Genomic DNA, 20,408 nt, shown 5'->3' with positions numbered 1-20,408 from the left:
TACACTGGCTAGCATTTGCACAAAGCTGGAATGACCACTGGATGGTCCTGGGACCCTTCTAATGGCATGCTTTCTGTGGAGGGGTGTGGATGGGTTGGTCTCCCCAGCCCAGGGGGTGAGGCACTGACAAGGCGCAGGAATTCACTGGGACTGCTTTGGCAATGCTTGCTGTCCTCAGCAGCAGTCTTCTGGGTGTACAGCAAGGCGCGCCTCTTCTTCTGTGTCTTTGCTTTAGTTGATGATCAGAGAAACAAATTACACAACTACTCTTATCCCAAATTCGGGCTGCAGGCTCCTCCAGCACACAAATGGCGAGGGTCAGAACTATTGAAACTGTCATGGGCGGTCCATTCCTGCATAGCCTCAGCCCCAGCACTATTGAAACTCATGGGCAGTCCAGTCCTGTATAGCCTCTGCCCTAGCAGTATTGAAACTGTCATGGGCGGTCCAGACCTGCATTGCCTCCGCCCCAGCACTATTGAAATCCATGGGCAGTCCAGTCCTGTATAGCATCCGCCCCAACACTATTGAAACTCATGGGCGGTCCAGTCCTGCATAGCCTCCGCCCTATCTCAGCCCAGCCACAAAAATTCCCTGGCTGAAAAATGTATTGGGAAAAGACAGTTCGATTGCCCAAATATGGCCAAGGTACACATCTCCACTTTGTCCAAGAACTCCTAACGGGAGCCTGCGAAAACACACGCCTGCATGGCATTTCCAGACCCGAGAACGCGACCAAGGAACAAGATGGAAGATGGGGCATTAACCAAGTGGCAAGGCCGTATTGAGTATATGGTACTTGAAATAGCACTGTCATAACAAATAGCCTGGGGCTCCGTTGAGGTCAATGGAGGGAAAGTTGCCAAAACAAAAATATTTCCTAACAGAAACCAAGGCTCAGTTACTGCCAGGAAACGCAGATATTAACTTTGTAGAAGATCACATAAATGGGAGTGCTGAGCAAACATTCAAAAGTGCCAAGGAGGCAGACAGTGCCTTCCTGTATCTAGCATAGTAGATACTAGTTTACTAGTTGAAGGGACAGTCTCAGGTCTGCACGTCAGGCAAGTAAAACCAAACTGCAACAGATTAAACAATTCTAAAGCTGTGACATCCCACGAATATGAAGGAAATGGCATAGGACTCAAATGCACATTTGTAACCGCTCCGTTGGAGTCTTTAGAAAACCAGGTTTAATATATTTGGTATATTTCTATGAATTTCAGTAAACATTTCAAAAGTTACACGTTTACCCTCACACCAATCCACCCACACCTTGCAATGTGTTTATGATCTAGATGATTGCACATTGATATCTGCAGCAGGCACATTTACATGCTGAGCTCTTTATCTAAAATGTATTGTGTAGGTTCTGCAGAAAGTGAAGCAACTTACTCAGCTGTTTCCTGGGGTACACACATGTGACCTGAAGATTAAATGGAGCTTTAGCCACTAAACCATATTGACTGCAATTGAAACCAGTGAGCTGTAGGTTAAACACTGACCGCTATAGCCCTATGCAGTTCCCCGTCCATAATGTATAGGTCTAGGAGCACCCCTGCAATGGTACCACCAGTGCCATTATATGTTTCTTCCAAACTTCTACCTCATGAATACCATCTTCAATGACACCTCGAGCTACATGGACCTTATGTAGCTCCATCCTGCCCGAGCACCCCTTGAACAGTACCTGCATTACCCACATTTCTCCGCCAATGGGAACCCATCAATGGCATCTTCACTGCAATCATCTTAGCCTACAGGCAAAGGTGCTGTGGCGCCATAAACTATGGCAGGAGGCGCTGTACAAATGCAAGATAATGTAAAATAACACGCCAATTCACCTGTAATGGCCTCCCTTCGGGCACCGATCTGCACCAGTCTACCAGGGCTCGCGAAATAATTTGTCAACAGGCGACTACTCGGCCCCTGAATGAGCACTGACGCTCACAGGTATTCGGAGCTCAACGTGCATGTCCACATGTATAATAGACCACACCCGCCACGATTTGTCACAGTAAAACAAGTCACATCTACAGCTTTGGCAACGCTCTTTGCTGAGACTTTTGCCAGCGTTGCTGGTCTCTCCAGGTGCATACCCATTAGTAATCTGGATTTAGAATTAGAAGGTGTGTTGATGACGGGTTAGAGGACGTGTCATATCAAATTACATTTCCACAAGTCGGGCTACTTACGCAACCCGGTTTTCTTTCGCCCGAAATATCAATCGGATGCGCAGTATATACTATATCAGCGGTAGATTGCCACGTGCGGACACCTGGGGAAAGTCTCTCTGGGTTTCCAAGGGTTGTGACGCAGCATTCATTACCTCGGCATGGCCATTGTCAACCTGCTGTCGCGCGCCCTTCCAGCACCGCCAGGCAAGTCGTGACTGCAAGAAAACACGCCTGCGTGCACGATAAACAGGTAAAAGCAAAACTCGACAAGGCGTTTGGCATTTCTGTCGCTTTTAATAGCAAGATCCCACAGTCACCTATCACATGCACTCCCACACAGGCTTTCTACACATATGCACCAATAAAACGAATGCAGACTAACGCGGCCCTGGCTTCAGTCCAAAACATAACCAGGCCGAGGCCCACGGGTCACTCGCTCCGGTCCTTCGGCTCACGATACCGCCACTGGATGTAGTCAAAGACGTCCTCCTCGCTGTCCACGGGAAGCGGCTCTCCGGCGATTCCTGCAAAGAAACGAGCACAAGATTTACGGCGAGAGTCGGAAGGCAACCCAGGGAGGCCGGCTGCGGCACAGTCTCCTGCAGGCAGCTCTCCCACGCGCCCCGTGGCCCGGAGCTGCACTGCAGGGTGCACGAGCCAGCCTCGCGGCTGCGCACTCTCGATACTGCAGCTTTCCTTCTCTCCCACCAGTGTCTTCAGCCAGGCGCAGACCACTGGACTCGCACCCTCCACCCCTCCCCCCGAAGGACATCCCATAACTGCAGGTACAAACGCGCATTTTGAAATCTACTACAACGGACAGCAACCCCTTAAAGCTCTGGAGGGGGGATAAGTGATTATTTATCATTAACTTGTCATCAATTTAGGTAAAGCGTAGTCATTTGATTTTGCGGGTAAAAGATACTTTGTACAAATGGAATGTGTGAAAAACATTGAGAGTCACCAATGTTTTTGTACAACTAATTAGCCTTCCCGACATGTTCTAGGACCAGAATAGATATATAAACAAGTCATAAAATAAATGGGGAACGCGCTGGATGGAGGGAGGAAAAATAAAATTCACTGAAAATTGTATAGTGACTAAGTCCCCTGCCTGACTATGGGGACCTGCAGTTGAAGGACAGTGGATGCAGAGGCACTGCAACAGTGTCGGACTGGGAAAAGAAGTAGGCCCGGTCTCCCAAAAAGTGGCCCACCACTCACCTCAAAAAAAGTGGGCAACCCCTTGCCCCAAGACCCTTGACCTCTGATGACATCACCGGAAGCGATGTCATTTGATCCCACCCCAAAGTAATATACCGGAAGCGATGAAACATGACCTTTCACCCCTTGACAAAACAGGAAGTGGCATCAAATAGCATTGTTCCAAGTACATTAAATTAAATTACTGTGAATCCAAGCAGACGTCCAAGGCCAAATGATATGTTATCGTATAGCACTTATGCTTAAGCTCTTTTTTTATAGAACAAATATGAATACAATATCACACAACCTTTGTTGGTACTCATTTATCGACCTGAGAAGGATAAAAGGCATTAAAAAAAATAATAATAATTTGAAACAATTTTTTTTTCTATTTTTTTTCCTACCAAACCGGCCCAGGCACGGCCAGAAACTGGCCCCCACTCCCCAGGGACGATTTGAGGGGCCAGTCCTAACGTGCACTGCAATTGAATCCCTGCACTAAGGCATGGCCAGTCAGTATATTCACCAACCCTATAGAGAGGTTGGGAGCCCATGGGACAGTCACAGGGATATCATTCTAACTATTAATTGAGCACATGTCCATCTCCTGAAGGGTCAATCCATTTCCATCCGTACTACCCAAATTGTTCGAAAAAATGTGAACCCATGGTAGATTTGAGCGAAATTGGGGGACTACCATTAGTCCAATTTTTTTCTAACAATTTGGGTCCAAAAATACCCACCATGAGGAGTGAGGGTTGCAAGACTGTCCCCTGCATCCTTATCAGTGGAGGCAGGGGACACAAATTGCTTGAGCCCCTGTTTTCAATGAACGGTCAAAACGGGGGCCCGAGCAGTTTTACTGCAGGCAGTCTGCCCGCAAACAAAACATCTGCGGGCAGATCACCCAGATCCAATTCCATCAGCTTGAATGAATACTCTCGTGATGAGTTCATTTTGACAGTTACTCCGTTATTGTATAAAATGCTAAGCGCAATTCTGGCACAATCCTGTTGTAAAGCGCTTTGCTGCTCTTGAGCTAGGTTTGAGCTACAGGCAAGAAAATAAATACAAATAAATAACAGATCTTGCAAAAAAGACAACCAATTCTATGGAAAGACAGGAGGCTCATATTATGCATTCACAATCTTTACTCTGAACCACAGCAGCAAAGAAATACAAAACTTTGTAAAACTACATTTTTTTGCAAACAAACACAACGTTGTGAACAATGCAATGGGAAACATCCCAGTACAACATGGTGGGCAGGTCATGCCCTAGAGGTAGCTAATGGGCTGCGAGCCAGTCCCATATAGGTCCATTCCTTTAGTAACACCTCTTTCTTTGCTGCTGACCCACAGCTAAGTCACACCTCTTGTTCTTCCTTAGACTGTGTTGGTAGTGTTACTTTGTAACACTTGGGGTTTATTGGTGTGCAGGAAACAACATTCGCTGGAAGCGTGTTTCCTTTCATTCATTCATTAGCATTTCTGTAAACTTAATTTCCTCAGTCAGGCAAGCAGAGTGTTGTTTGTTTAAGCCCGCACAGGCCTGCTGAGGTGCTTCACTGAACGCGCCGCATGAGGGCGTCTCGCGTAATTTGTTGCAAATTCCCATTTCTAACTTTAGAACGCTTTGAGCGTTTCCTTGGAGACGCGCGACCCCATTCGGCCGCCAGCGTTTCTTTTTTCTTTCCTTTTCTGTCAGGCGCATGCGGCCGTGTGGAAGACTAGCTTCTGACAGGCCGCGCGTGCGATTTGTATATATGGTATGTTAGCACACTCAGTAGGAGTCGTGCCTTGCACCGGAGAGGTTGGCGGTTCTAGCCAGCGCTCCGGCTTCATATTTACAGTGTTAAAATTTGTATCATTTTATTTATTGCATTATTTGAGTAGCGTTGTCAGAATTCTATGCAGTGTTAAGAATTTGGTGTGAATTTACCTATTGCATTTCTTGAGTTCCTACTAAAGAGTTTTTCTTTTGCTCACACGCTGCTTGCGTGATTACCTGCTAGGTTACAGGCGCGGCCTGTTACATTGCCTTGTGGCCCTTCCCTGTTATTTTTCACCCTACCAAGGTGAAAGGGTGTGAGCCTGCTCGGCTCCAAGTTTGGGTACAGCAGCAGAGCCTGCTAATGGTCAAAAGATTGTGACTTTTATATATTTGAAATATATTGAAATATTTTGGTTTCAGTGCTGCCATGGAGAGGAGTGCGCTTCCCTCCTCTGCAGATGCCAGCACTCAGGTGCGCACTGCTAAGAAAAGTGATAAATTGGACAGTATGGGGGGGGGGGGGGGAAATCAGTCCGGTCATGCCCAGTCTTCAGTAGCGCAAGCTATTCAGTCCTCTTTGGACACAGCCTAAACAGTTTAAATAATACCTTGGCGTCAGCTTTTGACAGATTAATTACCCGCATTGCGGATTTTCACCCCTCCCGAGATGCTGACCCATCTGTTGCAGTCCAGGCCCCTAAAAAGTGCACAGCAAAAACTAAACATATCCAGGGACAACTCAGTCCCCCCATTGCCATATCACCTGCGTCTTCCCCTAAAAGAAACCTAAAGCGAGGGTGGGAAGAGCCCAGTCACCCTATGTCTTCCACCCGTGGCCAGTCCCTGCGCCTTTCGCGCCAGTGGAACCCCCTATTGCTGTCACATCCTCAGAGAGTTCAGATGATTCTGATTCACCCCCCAAAGAGGCAAAAAATGAAAGTGACCTCAGTTGCCCCTCCAGAGGGCCCCCTTCCTGATGTTAGTGGAGTCCCATTCTCTGATCCTGCCCCGATACAGCACCCCAGGTCAGCCGAGTGGTAGCCCTCTGAAGAGGTTTCCTCGTTCCTCAAGTTCTGGATCAAACGCCCTATGCCCAAAGAGGAACGTAATAAGTTAAGGTCGGAATGTCCCAGACCTATGCTCGCTGACAAGGTGGCTTTAGCGCCAGAGATAGACCAATCTATGGCGGCTTTTCTTTCCCAGAAGGGGAAGGACCCCAGGAAAGGGGTCGACAAAGCTTGGCGTAGCTGTCAAGATCGACTGTTGGACATCCTGGGTCCAGTCACGCAGATTTTTGAAATGGCAGAAGAGGTGGCGTCCTCTAATACCCCGGTAGATGTTAATGCATTAAGGGGGTGGATCTAATGCACGGTTTGCCTGCTCGGCAATGCTAATGCCTCCATATGTAGGGAAAGGAGAAAATCATTATTAATGAGGTTGGATTCTAAACTGGCGGACATGTCAGAAAGGGAAGGGGGCCCTTTGGCTCAAGGTAATTTGTTTGGGGATTCTTTCCTCAAGGATCTGTCAGCATATGTTCATACATTAACGGCAGAGGACAAAGCGCAAATTAATATAAAAAGGTATTTGCCCCAAAGGTTTTTAACAAGGCTGGACGAGGTAGGGCCCGCTCCTCCAGCCGATTTACCCAGGGCTCCTCCTGTCCCTGCCAGTTTGCCCCCCGTGGCGCATACAATCCCTCCTCTGCTCGAGGAGCACACAACCAGTTTTACCCTCAATAAAACTCGAGTTGGAGAGGCCGTGCCGGCAGGGGCGCCGGAAGATCAAGAGGGCCACCAGGTACTTTCTCAGGTGTTAAAAGTTATTTCCCTCAAAAGTCTAGGGGGCAGACTAGCCAGGTTTCTTCCACAGTGGGAGGCCCTCACTTCAGATCCTTGGGTGTTACAAACTGTTCAAGGTTATCAGATAGAATTTTATGCCCCTCCTTGCCAGTTGTCTTATCCCCTTCCTTTGGTGTTCGACGGTGTCAAACAATCCCTCATAGATGTGGAAGTCGGGGATCTCATCTCCAAGGGGGCGGTAGTCCTGGCCTCTTACAGGGCCTCTCAGTTTCTGAGTACCATTTTCCTAGTCCCGAAGCCGGACCAGGGGTTTCGCCCGGTAATCAATCTAAAAGCCCTCAATTCTTTTGTGGTATATCACCACTTCAAGATGGAAGGGATTCATTTGCTCAGGGACACCCTTCTCCTGGCGGACTGGATGGTCAAATTAGACCCCAAGGACGCTTACCTAGTGGTTCCTGTGTTTCCCCACATCAGGAGTTTCTTCAGTTTCAATGGGGGAGGGTCGAGTGTGGCAGTTTGCATCCCTTCCATTTGGTCTGTCCTCGGCCCCATGGTGTTTCACCAAACTCATGAGGCCTGTGATGGCTCTCCTCAGATCCAGAGGGATTCGGATCATAATTTATCTGGACGACATGCTTCTGCTAGCCCAGAATTATCAAACTCTGTGCTCTCATCTGAAGTTCACTGTGACCCTTTTACAGGATCTAGGTTTTGTGATAAATGTCAAAAAATCCATATTAAAGCCTACGCAATGTATCCAGTTTCTGGGCTTCAATATAGATTTGAAGCTTTGCATCCTTCTTCTATCAGACAGCAGACTTTCCAAGATAAGGAAGGAGATTTGTCTGCTCCTCGGGAGAGGGAGGATCTCGCTCCGGCAGTTAGCCAGGGTTGTGGGAATGCTGTCGGCATCCAACCAAGCTATCTTCCCTGCTCCCCTACATTACAGAGCACTACAGCGCCTGAAAGCCAGGCATTTGCGCAGGTGTCTCTTACTCCCAGATGGTGGAATTGTCTCCAGAGGCCAGGTTGGAACTCCTGTGGTGGCTCAGGCACATGGAGGCCTGGAATGGCAAGGCAATATTTGGGCCATCTCCGGATGTCATTCTGGAGTCAGATGCAAGCAGAGCGGGTTGGGGAGCCAGATTGGGTCAGGTTTCCACAGGGGGGGGGGGGGAGTGGTCGGAGTCAGAGAAATTACATATCAATTGTCTAGAGTTGTTAGCGGGGTCCTTTGCTATTCGAAGTCTCCTCAAGGATCAGGGGAATTGTTGTGTTCTCCTCCGCATGGACAACATCTCTGCGGTGAGGTACATCAATCACCTCGGGGGCACCAGGTCCAAAGCCCTAGCGGATTTGGCAAGAGAGTTTTGGCACTTTTGCCTCGACAGGGCCATTCTTTTGAAAGCAGAATACCTACCAGGAGTCAGCAACGAGGTTGCAGATTGGAACTCCAGACACCTGCAAGACAGGAGCGATTGGATGTTGAACAGGTCTTCCTTTGCCCGCATAGCGTCCCTATGGGGTCCCCTGGCGATAGACTCGTTTGCCTCGAGACTAAATTGTCAGGTTCTCAGATTTTACAGTTGGAGACCAGATCCGTTGGCTCTGGCCACCAATGCTTTCCTGCAGGATTGGTCGGGTCAGTTGGGGTATGCCTTCCCTCCTTTTGCCATGATAGCTCAGGTTCTGGTCCAAGTTCGCAGACAAGCGGTATCTCTGGTTCTGGTTACCCCCTTTTGGCCCTCTCAGGTTTGGTTCCCGGGCCTTCTGGAATTGGCGGTAGGTGTTCCCGTCTTCTCCCTCTCGAACCCCAGTTGCTGGTGGATCCGGAGGGTCTCCCTCACGAGTTGGTCCTGCAGGGACACCTTGCCCTTATGGCTTGGAAGATTTCAGCTCTTTCTGGTGCTTCAGAGGTCTTTCTTCAAGACTGTCAGTCATCAGGGACTCCTGGGCGCCCTCTACTAAATCCGGGTATTCCTCAGCATGGAACCGCTGGGTTAGCTGGTGTGTGGCTAGGCACCTCAATCCCGTCCCGTTTCTGCCTCTCCTGTAGAAGTGGTTAATTTTCTAGTGGAGTTGTTTAAGGAAGGGAAAGCCTACAGGACTGTTAATGGTTTTCGGTCAGCTATTTCATCCGGTCACCTTTTGGTTAAGGGGGAACCCATGGGTAGGCACTTTTTGGTGCGTAGGGCCCTCAAATCTATTCGTATTAAGGTTCCACCAAAACCGAAGTATTCGGTTCTTTGGGACGTTAATATGGTGCTTCAGCTCTTCAGGTCCTGGCCTCCTAATGAAGATCTGTCCATGCAACAGTTATTTTGAAAGCTTGCTATGTTACTATGTCTAGTGTCTATTAAGAAGGTGTCTGATATCAGAGCTCTGGATGTGGATAATAAGATGTTCATCCCGCAAGGGGTTACTTTCTTTATCTCACGAAGGACTAAATGTTTGACTTCCTCAATATCCTATCCAGCTTTTCCTGAAGATTGTAAATTATGTGTGGTCAACTGTTTGAAATGTTTTGAATTTAAAACTGAAGGTTTTAGGCCTCCGAATACCTCTCAGCTGCTGATTTCCTACAGGAAACCCCATAAACCCGTCTCCCCTTCTACTTTGGCCAGATGGATCAAGTGGGTTATGCGGGAGGCGGGGGTTGACACGTCCTCTTTTGGTCCCCACTCAGTCCGGGGCGCTATGGCCTCTAAGGCAGCCTTTCTGGGGGGTAGTATGGAACAGATTCTAAAAGCAGATGACTCGTCAAGGGAGTCAACTTTTAAGACATTTTATCATAAACGTATTGCTCATGTGGCTGTGAATGTAATGCAAGGGCTTTGAACTTGCATAATACGAGCCTCCTGTCTTGCCATAGAATACCCAATCTCCCACACTAGCGTGAGAAGGGGGTTTAGATTCTATAAAAGACAAGGAGGCGAGTATTATCCTACCCACCCTCCCTCACTGGTGTTTGGTTGTTGTTTCAGCTTTCAGTTGATGGCTTCGACTCAGGAAGAAGCGGGATGTTCAGCTCCAAGTTGCAGAAGGTTTCAGTTTCAGCCGTTTCCATGGGAGTTTGTTCTGCGTGGAGAAACTGTTCGGTGGGCGTGTGGAGAAGATCAGCGACAGAAAGAGGAGGAGTTACTAAAGGAATGGACCTATATGGGACTGGCTCGCAGCCCATTGGCTACCTCAAGGGCATGACCTGCCCACCATGTTGGACTGGCATGTTTCCCATTGCATTGTTCAGAACGTTGTGTTTGTTTGCAAAAAAAAATAGTTTTACAAGGTTTTGTATTTCTTTGCTGCTGTGGTTCAGAGTAAAGATTGTGAATGCATAATACTCGCCTCCTTGTCTTTTATAGAATCTAAACCCCCTTCTCACACTAGTGTGGGGGATTAGGTATTCATGTGGCCTTTGTGGACCTCACGATGGCCTTCGACTGTGTAAATAGAGCTTTACTGTGGCTGAAACTCCAGAAGTGGGGCTGCCGTAGTTCATTGCTCATAATAATATATTAAGCTATTTGCACAAGGACACAAAGGTTGAAATTCGGCTAACACCCAAGATTGTTTGTCTGCACTAATAGCAACATTTGAACTAATACGTCAGGGCTGTGTTCTCACCCCATTCTTATTTAATCTTTTTACATCTGACACTGGGCAGCCAGTTGGGGAGGGGAGATCTTGTCCTCCAAAATTTGGGAACACATCAACTGGTTGGTTGGCTTACGCAGATAAATTGGTCATTTTGGACCACACTCCAGTTGAGATGCAACGCCATTTTAGGGCCCCCAATGACTACCTTAATTTCAATTATCTAAAAATTAACCCGCTAAAGACTAAGATATTGTTTATGTCCCATACGGTAAAAACAAGATACATTTTGTATGCAGCCTAAATCAGATCAACCTGGAAGTAGTTAACTTGGCTTTTTGGGGGGTAGCAAGAAAACAGAACAATACACAAACACACATGATAAATGTCTAGCCTTAGCAAATAAGTCAGAAAGAATAAACAACCGCTATGGGCGGTTTTCATTCCATGCCAGTCTTTAATATGGTACCGAAGTTGTGGTCCCGAAAGATAGGTGAATTCTGGACCACCATTGAGGGCCTGTTCTGGAGGCAAGTGCTTAACCTTCCTAAATGTGTCCCCTCATCAATCATACAATACGAGCTGGGATTGTTATGGTTATTTGAAAATGGAAGTATATCTCACTTTATAAAGATACTCGTGCCTAGGGGCGCATTGTTATTCTGCACCCCGAACACTGCTCAGTTCCTCCAACCAAGAATACATTGACTGGATCCATTATGGTGATTCTTTGTTGAAATCGATGTACATGCCTACAGAGCATTTAATTAGCCTACAGATGTAAAGAACAAATTGTTGGTCTCCGACTGGCACACCACTAGGGAAAGCACAACAACATACAAGTGATTTTCGTATACTGCTAGTGTCGAAAAACCATTGAATGTATTGCCACCATATTTAAAGACATTTTCAAATCGGGTATGGTGTGGTTTTTAGGTTGAAGGCTTAATTTACAGGGAACATCTGAAAATTGAGAGGAACAAGTAGACCTGTAGATAGCGTTGGCACCCAAAATCTGTTGAACCCTTACAGCACTTCGTAGTCAAATGTGTAAAAATAATTTAAAAAAAATAAAATGTTGAGATGCTTTGCTTACATTTTAACACATTTATTTATTACATGAATAATATTTCTTCTCTTGATCTCTGGTACCGGACATTGGCTGCCGCTCAAGTGTCCTTAATTTTAGCACCATTAGATATTTAATGCATATTTTGCCAAACGTAACTACATTTTATTCACCAAGTATGTATTTCTTTTATTATGGGAAAATGTGTACGTAATTGCCAGTTTAACTTTTAATACATAGTGAAAGGTTTGATTTTCAAGCCAAAATACTAAAAACAAATAAATTACCCCATTAGCCATGCTGATACACAAGTTCTTGAAAGGTCCAAAGAGCCCTTACACCCTTATCCACATTATGGACGCCACAAAGGGCAGGGGATGGACCTAACCTTTAAAGATACACCTTCCCAAAGAGGAACACCCTGGGGAGACAGTCAAACCCATAGTCAGACCCAAACACTTAGCATAGGAAATGAAGAAAATAGCAGACTACTTCAAATGCTCCAGATTAGCAGCAACATATATTTATTTGTCTCGGTACTGGAGCTAGAAAAATTCTCTCCACTATGTGAGTGAGACAGACAGACAGACAGACACACAGACACACACGTTACAGAGTCGCACTTTACAAACTGATTATTGATCCACCAAATAATATCTATTCTAACAGTTTGCAGGGATTTCAGATTTACCAATTTCCCATGATCAAGGGAGTACACATGCCGTGGCTATTTTCACAAGTTTACTGTAAGATTTGCAGACTCCCAGTCCAAATGACAGAAGAACAGGAGACCCAGACTTTCCTGGGCAAGAACAGCCAGGCTTTCAGGAGGAAAGAGACTCGATACCAGCCCACAGCCCTACTGGGATTCAAGATGGCAGCAGGCCTTCATGTTACTGCAGGTTAGCGCGCTTCTGGGCCGCATGACCTCTCCCACATGACTCAATCACAAAGCAGCACATACCGCAATATCATAAACCACCACCAAGGATTGGGAGGCCAGGGGGGTAGGAGAAGGGAGTAGTTTCTTACCTGTCGTCAGGCTGGGAATCCCCGATTATTTTGATTTAGCACTTTTCCTATGGAAAAACGTTGACATCTTGAGTGTCCCATCGATATTGTGGGTGCTTTTGGTCTCCATTAGGACATCGAGTGTATAGCTCCGCCCCAGCAGCTTATCCTCAGATTTTAACCACTCCAGCTGGTGGACAACCCCTTGTAGAGGATGATGCCTGGAGGGTGCATGTGAATACATGAAAGATACCAACGCTGGAGAAATTGAGTTACAGGTAAGAAACTACTCCCTTCTCCAGCATTGGATCTTTCATGGACTTGCATGCTGTGAGTAGATTTTGTGGCAGTATATTTGTCTGAAGGAGAAAAACCAGGCAAACAAAGACCTGAAACCTCCGCATTTTTACGCTCATGCCAGAAGTATACATACATAATTACAACAAAATCCCAGAAGCTATTGGAACAGCCTGAATGACTGCTTGTCCCATTTGCACGTCTTCCGCGTGCTGTTGATGCAGGCAGTAGTGCCTAGCGAATGTGTGAGGCACTGCACATGTTGCCGCCTGGCAAATGACTTTGATGGGCACTCCCGACCAGAGAGCTGCTGGGGCAGCTTTGGCTCTAGTAGAATGTGCCCTGGCTGTATTCTGCAGTGGCCTGTTAGCCCTTGCCTGGCAGGAGGAAATTGCACAGGATATCCATCTTGGGATGCCCCGTTTTGTGATGGCCTGCCCTTTGTTCGATGGACCAAAAGTGACAAAGAGCTGTCTTGCAACTCTAAAGGATTTTTCCGGTCCAGGTAGTATTTTAACACCCTTTTTACATCCAGGGTGTGCAATGCTCTCTCCGCTGGGGAGGTGGCGTTCGTAAAGGATGTAGGTAGGGTGATAGTTGCATTCTTGTGGTATTCAGATGGCACTTTTGGGATAAAGTGAGGATTGGTGGAGAAGATTACTTTGTCCTTCGCAAATCTGAGGTACGAAGGGTCCACCACTAAGACCTGTAGTTCAGAGACTCGTCTGGAGGATTTAATAGCGATTAGGAATGCTACTTTCCAGGTTAGGAACTGGATGTGCACCAATGAGAGAGGTTTAAAAGTGGGTTTCATGAGGCTGGCTAGGACTAGATTTAGGCTCCACACCGGTGGAATTCTTTCCTTTGGAAGAAAAGCGCGAAGAAAAGTGCGAAAAAGCCCTTTTAGGAAGTCCTTTAGCAGCCCTGTTGCTGTAAAGGGGGTTTCCTCTTTTTTTGGTGAACCTGGAGATTGCCGCCAGGTGTGCTTTTATGGAGGAGATTGCAAGACCTTCCTTTGCCAGCTTCAGTACATAGCGAAGAACCTGTTGTGGTCTTATGGACAGCGGTTGAAGGTTGGACTTCTGCGAACATGTGCAGATCCTGTTCCATTTCTGGTTGTAGGAGTTGTTAGTGGAAGGTGCCCTAGCTGCCGCTAGTATGTGCTGGCATTCCTGCGGGATGTCTAGGTGGCTGAACTCGGCATGATCAGGAGCCAGGCTGCCGGCTTGAGGGAGCCTGGGTCCTGGTTGCAGAATTGCACCGTTGTTCTGTGACAGGTCGGCGTGAGACCCCAGATGGATTGGGTTGTCCAACGACAGCTGAAAGAGGTCCGAGAACCAGGTTTGTCTGGGCCAGTGAGGTGCCACCAGGATAAACTTGCAGTGGTATCTGCAGATCATCTAGATTGTCTTCCTGATCAGCGGGAATGGAGGGAACGCATATGCAAAGATGTCAGTCCATGGGAACAAGAACGTGTACCCCTGAAAGCTTGGGTGTGTTAACCTGCTCGCAAATTGTTTGCACTGTTTGTTGCACGTTGTGGATAAGCGGTCCAGAGGAGGCTGGCCCCACGCGGAGATCTTGGTTATTTGGTTGTCATGCAGGCGCCATTCGTGGGACTGCCTAGAGTCCCCGCTGAGGGAGTCTGCCTGCTGGTTGTGTATCCCCGGAAGGTGGAATGCTTGTAAAGCGATGTTGCTGTGAATGGACCAGTGCCAAATGGTTTGAGCTTCTTGAGACAGGGTGTTTGACCTTGTTCCACGTTGCTTGCGCAGGTAAAACATTCTGGTAGTATTGTCCATGAGGATTCACACCAATGAATTATTAATCAGTGGAAGGAAAGACTTTAGGCCCCAATGGACTGCTCGCAGCTCTATGACATTTATATGCATGGTCGATTCTTCGGGAGTCCACAGGCTGTTGATTTGGTGTTTTCCTAGGTGAGCTCCCCAATCTGCCAGAGAAGCATCGGTCACGATAGTGAGTGGGTTCTACTAGTGGCCTCCCTTTCAAGATGTTGTTGAGGACCGCCCACCATTTCAGTGACTTGAGAGGGTGATGGTTATCTTGTCTCTTCAGGAACTTTGTGTCTGGGACCACCTTGTAGCTAGAAGAACAAGTTACTTTCTTACCTGGTAACGTTCTTTCGATGGGACGTTACTCCAACGTATTCCACATCTATGACAGTAATCACCACAGCTGTGCTGCCTCGGAAATTTTTCAACGTCACCGGATGTTCTATCTAGGACGCACGGCGCTCATGCCTCAGTTGTAGTTTTTTCCCCCAGCACGTGTGGCACCAATCTCCTGCCAGTATGACTGCAGAAAGCCTTGCGGAAGCGTAAGCTGCAATCGCATAAGAAATTATGTAGAGAGGCATGCTGGGAGGGTGCGATGTGGAATACCTCAGAGGAACATCCCATCGAAAGAATGTTACCAGGTAAGAAAGTAACTTGTTCTTCGAGGGGATTGTGTCCTCCGACGTATTCCACATCTATGACAGACTCCCAAAGCAGTACCAACGTCTGGAGGTGGGAAAAAGAATTTCCAATTTTAGAATGCCCAATCAAATTGCAGAATAGAGGACCGCCTTACCAAAGGCCAAATCTTGCCCATGGATGGAGTCCAGAGAATTTACAAACGTATGGACAGAGGCCCAGGTGGCTGCTTCACAAATATTACGAATGGGAACACCCCTCTGCAGAGCAGTAGAGGCAGCCACACCCCTAGTAGAATGAGCCTCCTGGAGGGGCCTTACCCGCCAAACGGTACCATTCAGAGATCGTCAAAATGATCCATCTGGACAAGGTCTGCTTGGAAACAGCTTGACCTAAACGCCTTCCAGCGTATCCTACAAAGAGCTGATCATCCACTCTGATCTGGGACATCTGTGAGAGATAGAAACTCAAAGCTCTCCTAGGATCCAAACTATGGAGCCTCTCCTCTTCCTTACCAGGATGCGGAGGAGGATAGAATGCTGGAAGAATTACCTTCTGGCTCAAATTAAAATCCGTCACAACCTTCGGAAGAAAAGAAGGATGAACCGTAAGGACAACCCTGTCCGTATGGAACACTGTGAAAGGTGGCTTGGCGGAAAGTGCCTGCAACTCACTCACTCTGCGAGCGCAAGTAACCGCAACTAAAAATACAGTCTTGAAGGCCAATAGTCTCAATGGACAAAAATGTAAGGGCTCAAACGGAGATCCCATTAGGAACTTTAGAACTAAGTTCAAATCCCATCCTGGCACCTGGAAAGGCGTACGGTGGAAAAACATTGGTTAGCCCTTTTAGAAACGGAGAAATCAAAGGAATCTTAAAATAAGAACACTCCTCAGACGAGCGCTTAAATATTGACAGCACCACCAGGTAACCCTTAATGGTACCCACTTGCAGGCCCTTGTGGGCTAATGAAAGCAAAAAAGACAGAACCACAGGAATTGAACATTGAAAAAGGATCCACATTCTGTACCCTGAACCAGTCGCAGAACTTTCTCCAACGGCAACGGTACAGGGATTTTGTCGCTGGTCTTCTGGCTGAAAGCAACACCTCCATCACGTCTTCAGGAGGTTCCAATCCTTATACCTCAACCTTTCAGATACCAAGCATGAAGGCTGAGAGACTTGACCTCTGGATGGAGAACCCGACCCCCCTCCCGTGAGAGCAGATCGTCTAGATAGGGAAGAAGGCATGGAGGGCAGATGGACATTTCGAGAAAGTCCGGGTACCACGCTCTCCTGGCCCATGCCGGAGCAATGAGGATCATTCAGGAACCAAACATCCGTTACCTCTGCAACACTTGCGGAATGACTGGGACTGGAGGAAACGCGTACAGCAGTGGGAAGGACCACTCCACTACGAACGTGTCCCCTAAGGCTCCTCAGAGGAAATTCCCACGAGCAGAATCTTTCGCACTTCCAGTTTACACTGGTGGCGAAGAGATCCATTTGTTGGGTCCCCCAAAGAGCGAAGATCTCCAAAAGAACTTCCTGAGCCAGCTCCCACTCGCGCGAGACCGTGCTCTGCCTGCTCAGAGCATCCGCCGCTGCGTTTTCATCGCCGGCCAGATGTACTGCCGCAATCGAAATTTACTGCTGGATGGCCCAGAACCAGAGCTGCATCGCCTCTCTGCACAGTGGGAGTTACCCTGCCCCCCTTTTTTGTTTAGGTAGTGCATGGCCACTGTATTGTCCCTCATAATCAGGACATTCTTCCCCCGCAAAGACTGCAGAAAAGCATTCAGGGCTAGCCTGACGGCCCTCAGCTCTAACAGATTGATGTGGAGTCTGGACTCCGAGAAACCAACGAGCGCTGACTCAACTCGTTGGCATGAGCTCCCTATCCCATGAGGAATGCGTCCGTCACGATCGTCACCTCCGGCCAGGGTAGCCAAAATGGTGCTCCCTTCATCAGATTGCCTTCGGCAGCCCACCACAGAAGATCCTGGGTGACCGAGGGCGGCACCTGAATGGGATCCGACATCCTGCCGGAGGACTGCGACCACTGCATCATGAGAGCCCACTGCAGAGATCTCATCCGCCGCCTGGCCTCCGGCACCAATAGAATACAGGATGCCATGAGGCCGAGCAACCTCAAGAACTCGAACGCCGGGAGACTCTGGGCATGTTGAAACTTGTCCACCATTTGCAGAATGTGATGAGCCCTCACCTGGGGAGGCAAACACTGCCCCAGGGATGTGTCGAGCACCGCTCCGATGTACTGGAGCCGCTGGGTAGGTGACAGATGAGACTTCTTTAAGTTGAGGGAGAAGCACAGCTTGTGAAGGGAGTGGCAGGTGACGGACAGATGATCCAGGACTTGCTCGCGAGAGCGCGGCCTGATCAACCGTCCAGGTAGGGGTAGACGTGAAACCCCCTTTCCCGAGATACGCTGCCACCACCACCATTAGCTTGGTGAAGACCCTCGAGCGGAGGTAAATCCGAGCGGCAGGACCCGAAACTGAAAATGCGAGTCGCCAACCCCGAACCTCAGGTACTTCCTGTGCTTGGGATGAATTGGCAAATGAAAGTAAGCATCCTTGAGGTCGAGAGACACCAACCAATCCTGAAGATGAAGGGCCTGGAGGACTTGAGAAAGAGTAACCATCTTGAACTTGTCCTTCTTGAGGAGCTTGTTCAAACCACGCAAGTCCATGATAGGTCTCAATCCCCCGTCTTTTTTCAGGATCAAAAAATATGGGGAACACCATCCCTTGTTCCTCTCCGCTACAGGCACCAGTTCTATGGCGCCTTTCTCCAGCAGGGATAGGATTTCCTGCAAGAGGAGCGGATTCGGACTCTTCATAGAGAGCTTCACCTGTGGATTGTCGCGAGGCCTCTGCCGGAAAGGAAGACAGTAGCCGTGGGCTATGATCTCCAGAACCCACGCATCTGAAGTAATGGCACACCATTCTACAAGATGCTGCGCCAGCCTTTCCCCAACCGGCGAACCATGGGCCATGGCCTCATGACTGAGCGGAAGTGGCTGCGGCAGTGCCTGAAGGCAAGGAGGCAACTGCCTGAGCAGCTTTGGCACCTCGAGTACCTTGTTTTCCAACTCTGATACTTCTACGTTGGCCCCTTTGGCTGGCAGCTCCCCTCGATCTACCAAAGGAAGAGTAGTATCGAAAGGAACCTCCCCTCCATTGCTGTCCCCTAGGACAAAAAGGCGGAGGTTGACGTACTGCAGCGCTCAATGACTTTGCTGCAGCTTTGGAGGTCTGCAACCTCTCAAGGATCTCGTCAGCCTTGCTGCCAAAATGATGGACACCATCAAAGGGCATGTTGAGAAGCCCGGACTGCACATCAGGAGCAAACCCCGACTTCCACAACCACGCAAACCTGCGCATCACGGTACTCCCCGCCATGGACCGGCTGACACAGTCTGCCACGTCCAGACCCGACTGAGCGGGTTCACACATGGCATCCTTGCCATCTTGCACGAGGGCTAGAAAGCCATCCCGTTCCTCCGCTTCGGGAATACGTTCAGCCGCCAAAGATACACAATTCCACAGAGTGTGAGTGAATCTTGCTAAGGCACAAACGGAGTTGGCTGCCTTTAAAGCCATGCCCCCAGATGAAAATACTTTATTTGCCCAACCATCAAAGCGCTTGTCGTCCCTATCAGGAGTGATGGTAGGGTACGCAGCCTGCTTCGCTGGGGCCGTAGCCGCCTGCACCACCAAACTCTCCGGAGTGGGGTGCGTAGACAAGTAGCAGGGGTCACCACTGGCTGGACGGTATTTTTTCGGAAGCGACTTGTTCACTGCCGGTAGACTCTCCAGAGCAGTCCAAGCCGCCACCACCCTTCTTTGCAAGGCCATATGAAATGGCAACACCGGGTCAGTGGGTGGCCCCTGGTCCAATATATCTCTCAGGTCATCCTGCAGAAAATCCACAGGTGGAGCAGACCACCCCAAGTACTCAGTCACCCTTGACATGAGACGCCTGTACGAGGACTTGGCATGTGTACCAGGCTCAGGCCTGCCAAACCTGAGGTGTCCAGACCACTGGCGTCATATAAGGACATGCAAGGACTGACGTAGGTCTTCCATTTGGCTGTGACCAGACAACAGGTCATCAGGAACCTTAGGAGGCACAACCCCCTCCTCATCTGACCCTTCCACCTCTGAAATATAGTCCAAAGGCTGGAATAAATTGTGCCTGGGGGGATGACCAGAGAAGGGCTCAGAGACAAGCCTCACTGATATACTGAGGGCCTTCCTCTGAGCTTCCACAGCCCTCCGGGGCACCTCTGGTAATTCCTCCTCAAAAGGCGTTGAGGGCGCTGATGGAATTGGCGTCGACCGAATCGCAGACGACTTCGACAATGGCTTTGAGGCCGGAGCCCTGAGCGTGTCCTTCGACAGCCTCGGCGCCGACGACTTCCTCGGAGCTGGAGCTTCGAGAGAGTCCCACGACAGAGATGGCGCCGACACCTTCTTAGAAGGCCTACAGGCTTTGACGGTCTCGATGGCGTTGAGGACCGGGACCTGGACCTGGTACAGCTATGGCGATCAACCTTGTCCGATCGGGACCTCCACGGCTCCAGATGATCGCGCCGACCGCCCGAGCCCGAAGGCGGGCGAGCGGTGGCTCTAGCTCGTTTCTTGCCGGCTTCTCTCGAAGGCGCGGACGGAACGGTGCCCTGCGTTTCAAAAATCGCCACCATCTCCTTGCGGAACGCGTCCCATTCTGCCGGTGATGAATGCTTGGTGCGACAAACTACCAGCCGTCTGGCAGAGTCCTCTGATGAGAAGAGGCAGAGGAATGGCGGGAGCCACTCAGACCGATACCCTCGCAGAAAAAACGGAACTGAGGCTACGGGAGCCATGCGTCCTAGATATAACATCCTGTGACCTCGACGGAGGCCCTCGAGGACAGCGTATCAACGTCATCGACGCAGGACGCCTACGCTGAAAATGTTTCCGAGGCAGCACAGCTGTGGTGATTACTGTCATAGATGTGGAATACGTCGGA

General features: G+C 48.8%; 1 protein-coding gene across 1 annotated transcript in view; it reads right to left on the bottom strand.

Moving 5' to 3' along the window:
* Nucleotides 1–2,451: 2,451 nt before the first annotated feature.
* The window catches only part of POLB (DNA polymerase beta), a 230,210-nt gene continuing 212,253 nt past the window's right edge, over nt 2,452–20,408 (bottom strand). The window contains exon 14 of the mRNA XM_069617656.1: nt 2,452–2,701. Coding sequence (XP_069473757.1) covers nt 2,607–2,701 — 95 coding nt within the window. The 3' untranslated portion in view covers nt 2,452–2,606. The remainder of the gene's footprint in view (nt 2,702–20,408) is intronic.

The sequence above is a fragment of the Ambystoma mexicanum genome, chromosome 10 (genome assembly GCF_040938575.1).
Source record: "Ambystoma mexicanum isolate Mex_15411 chromosome 10, UKY_AmexF1_1, whole genome shotgun sequence".
Classification (NCBI taxonomy): Eukaryota; Metazoa; Chordata; class Amphibia; order Caudata; family Ambystomatidae; genus Ambystoma; species Ambystoma mexicanum.
This window is presented reverse-complemented; position numbering and strand designations above follow the sequence as displayed.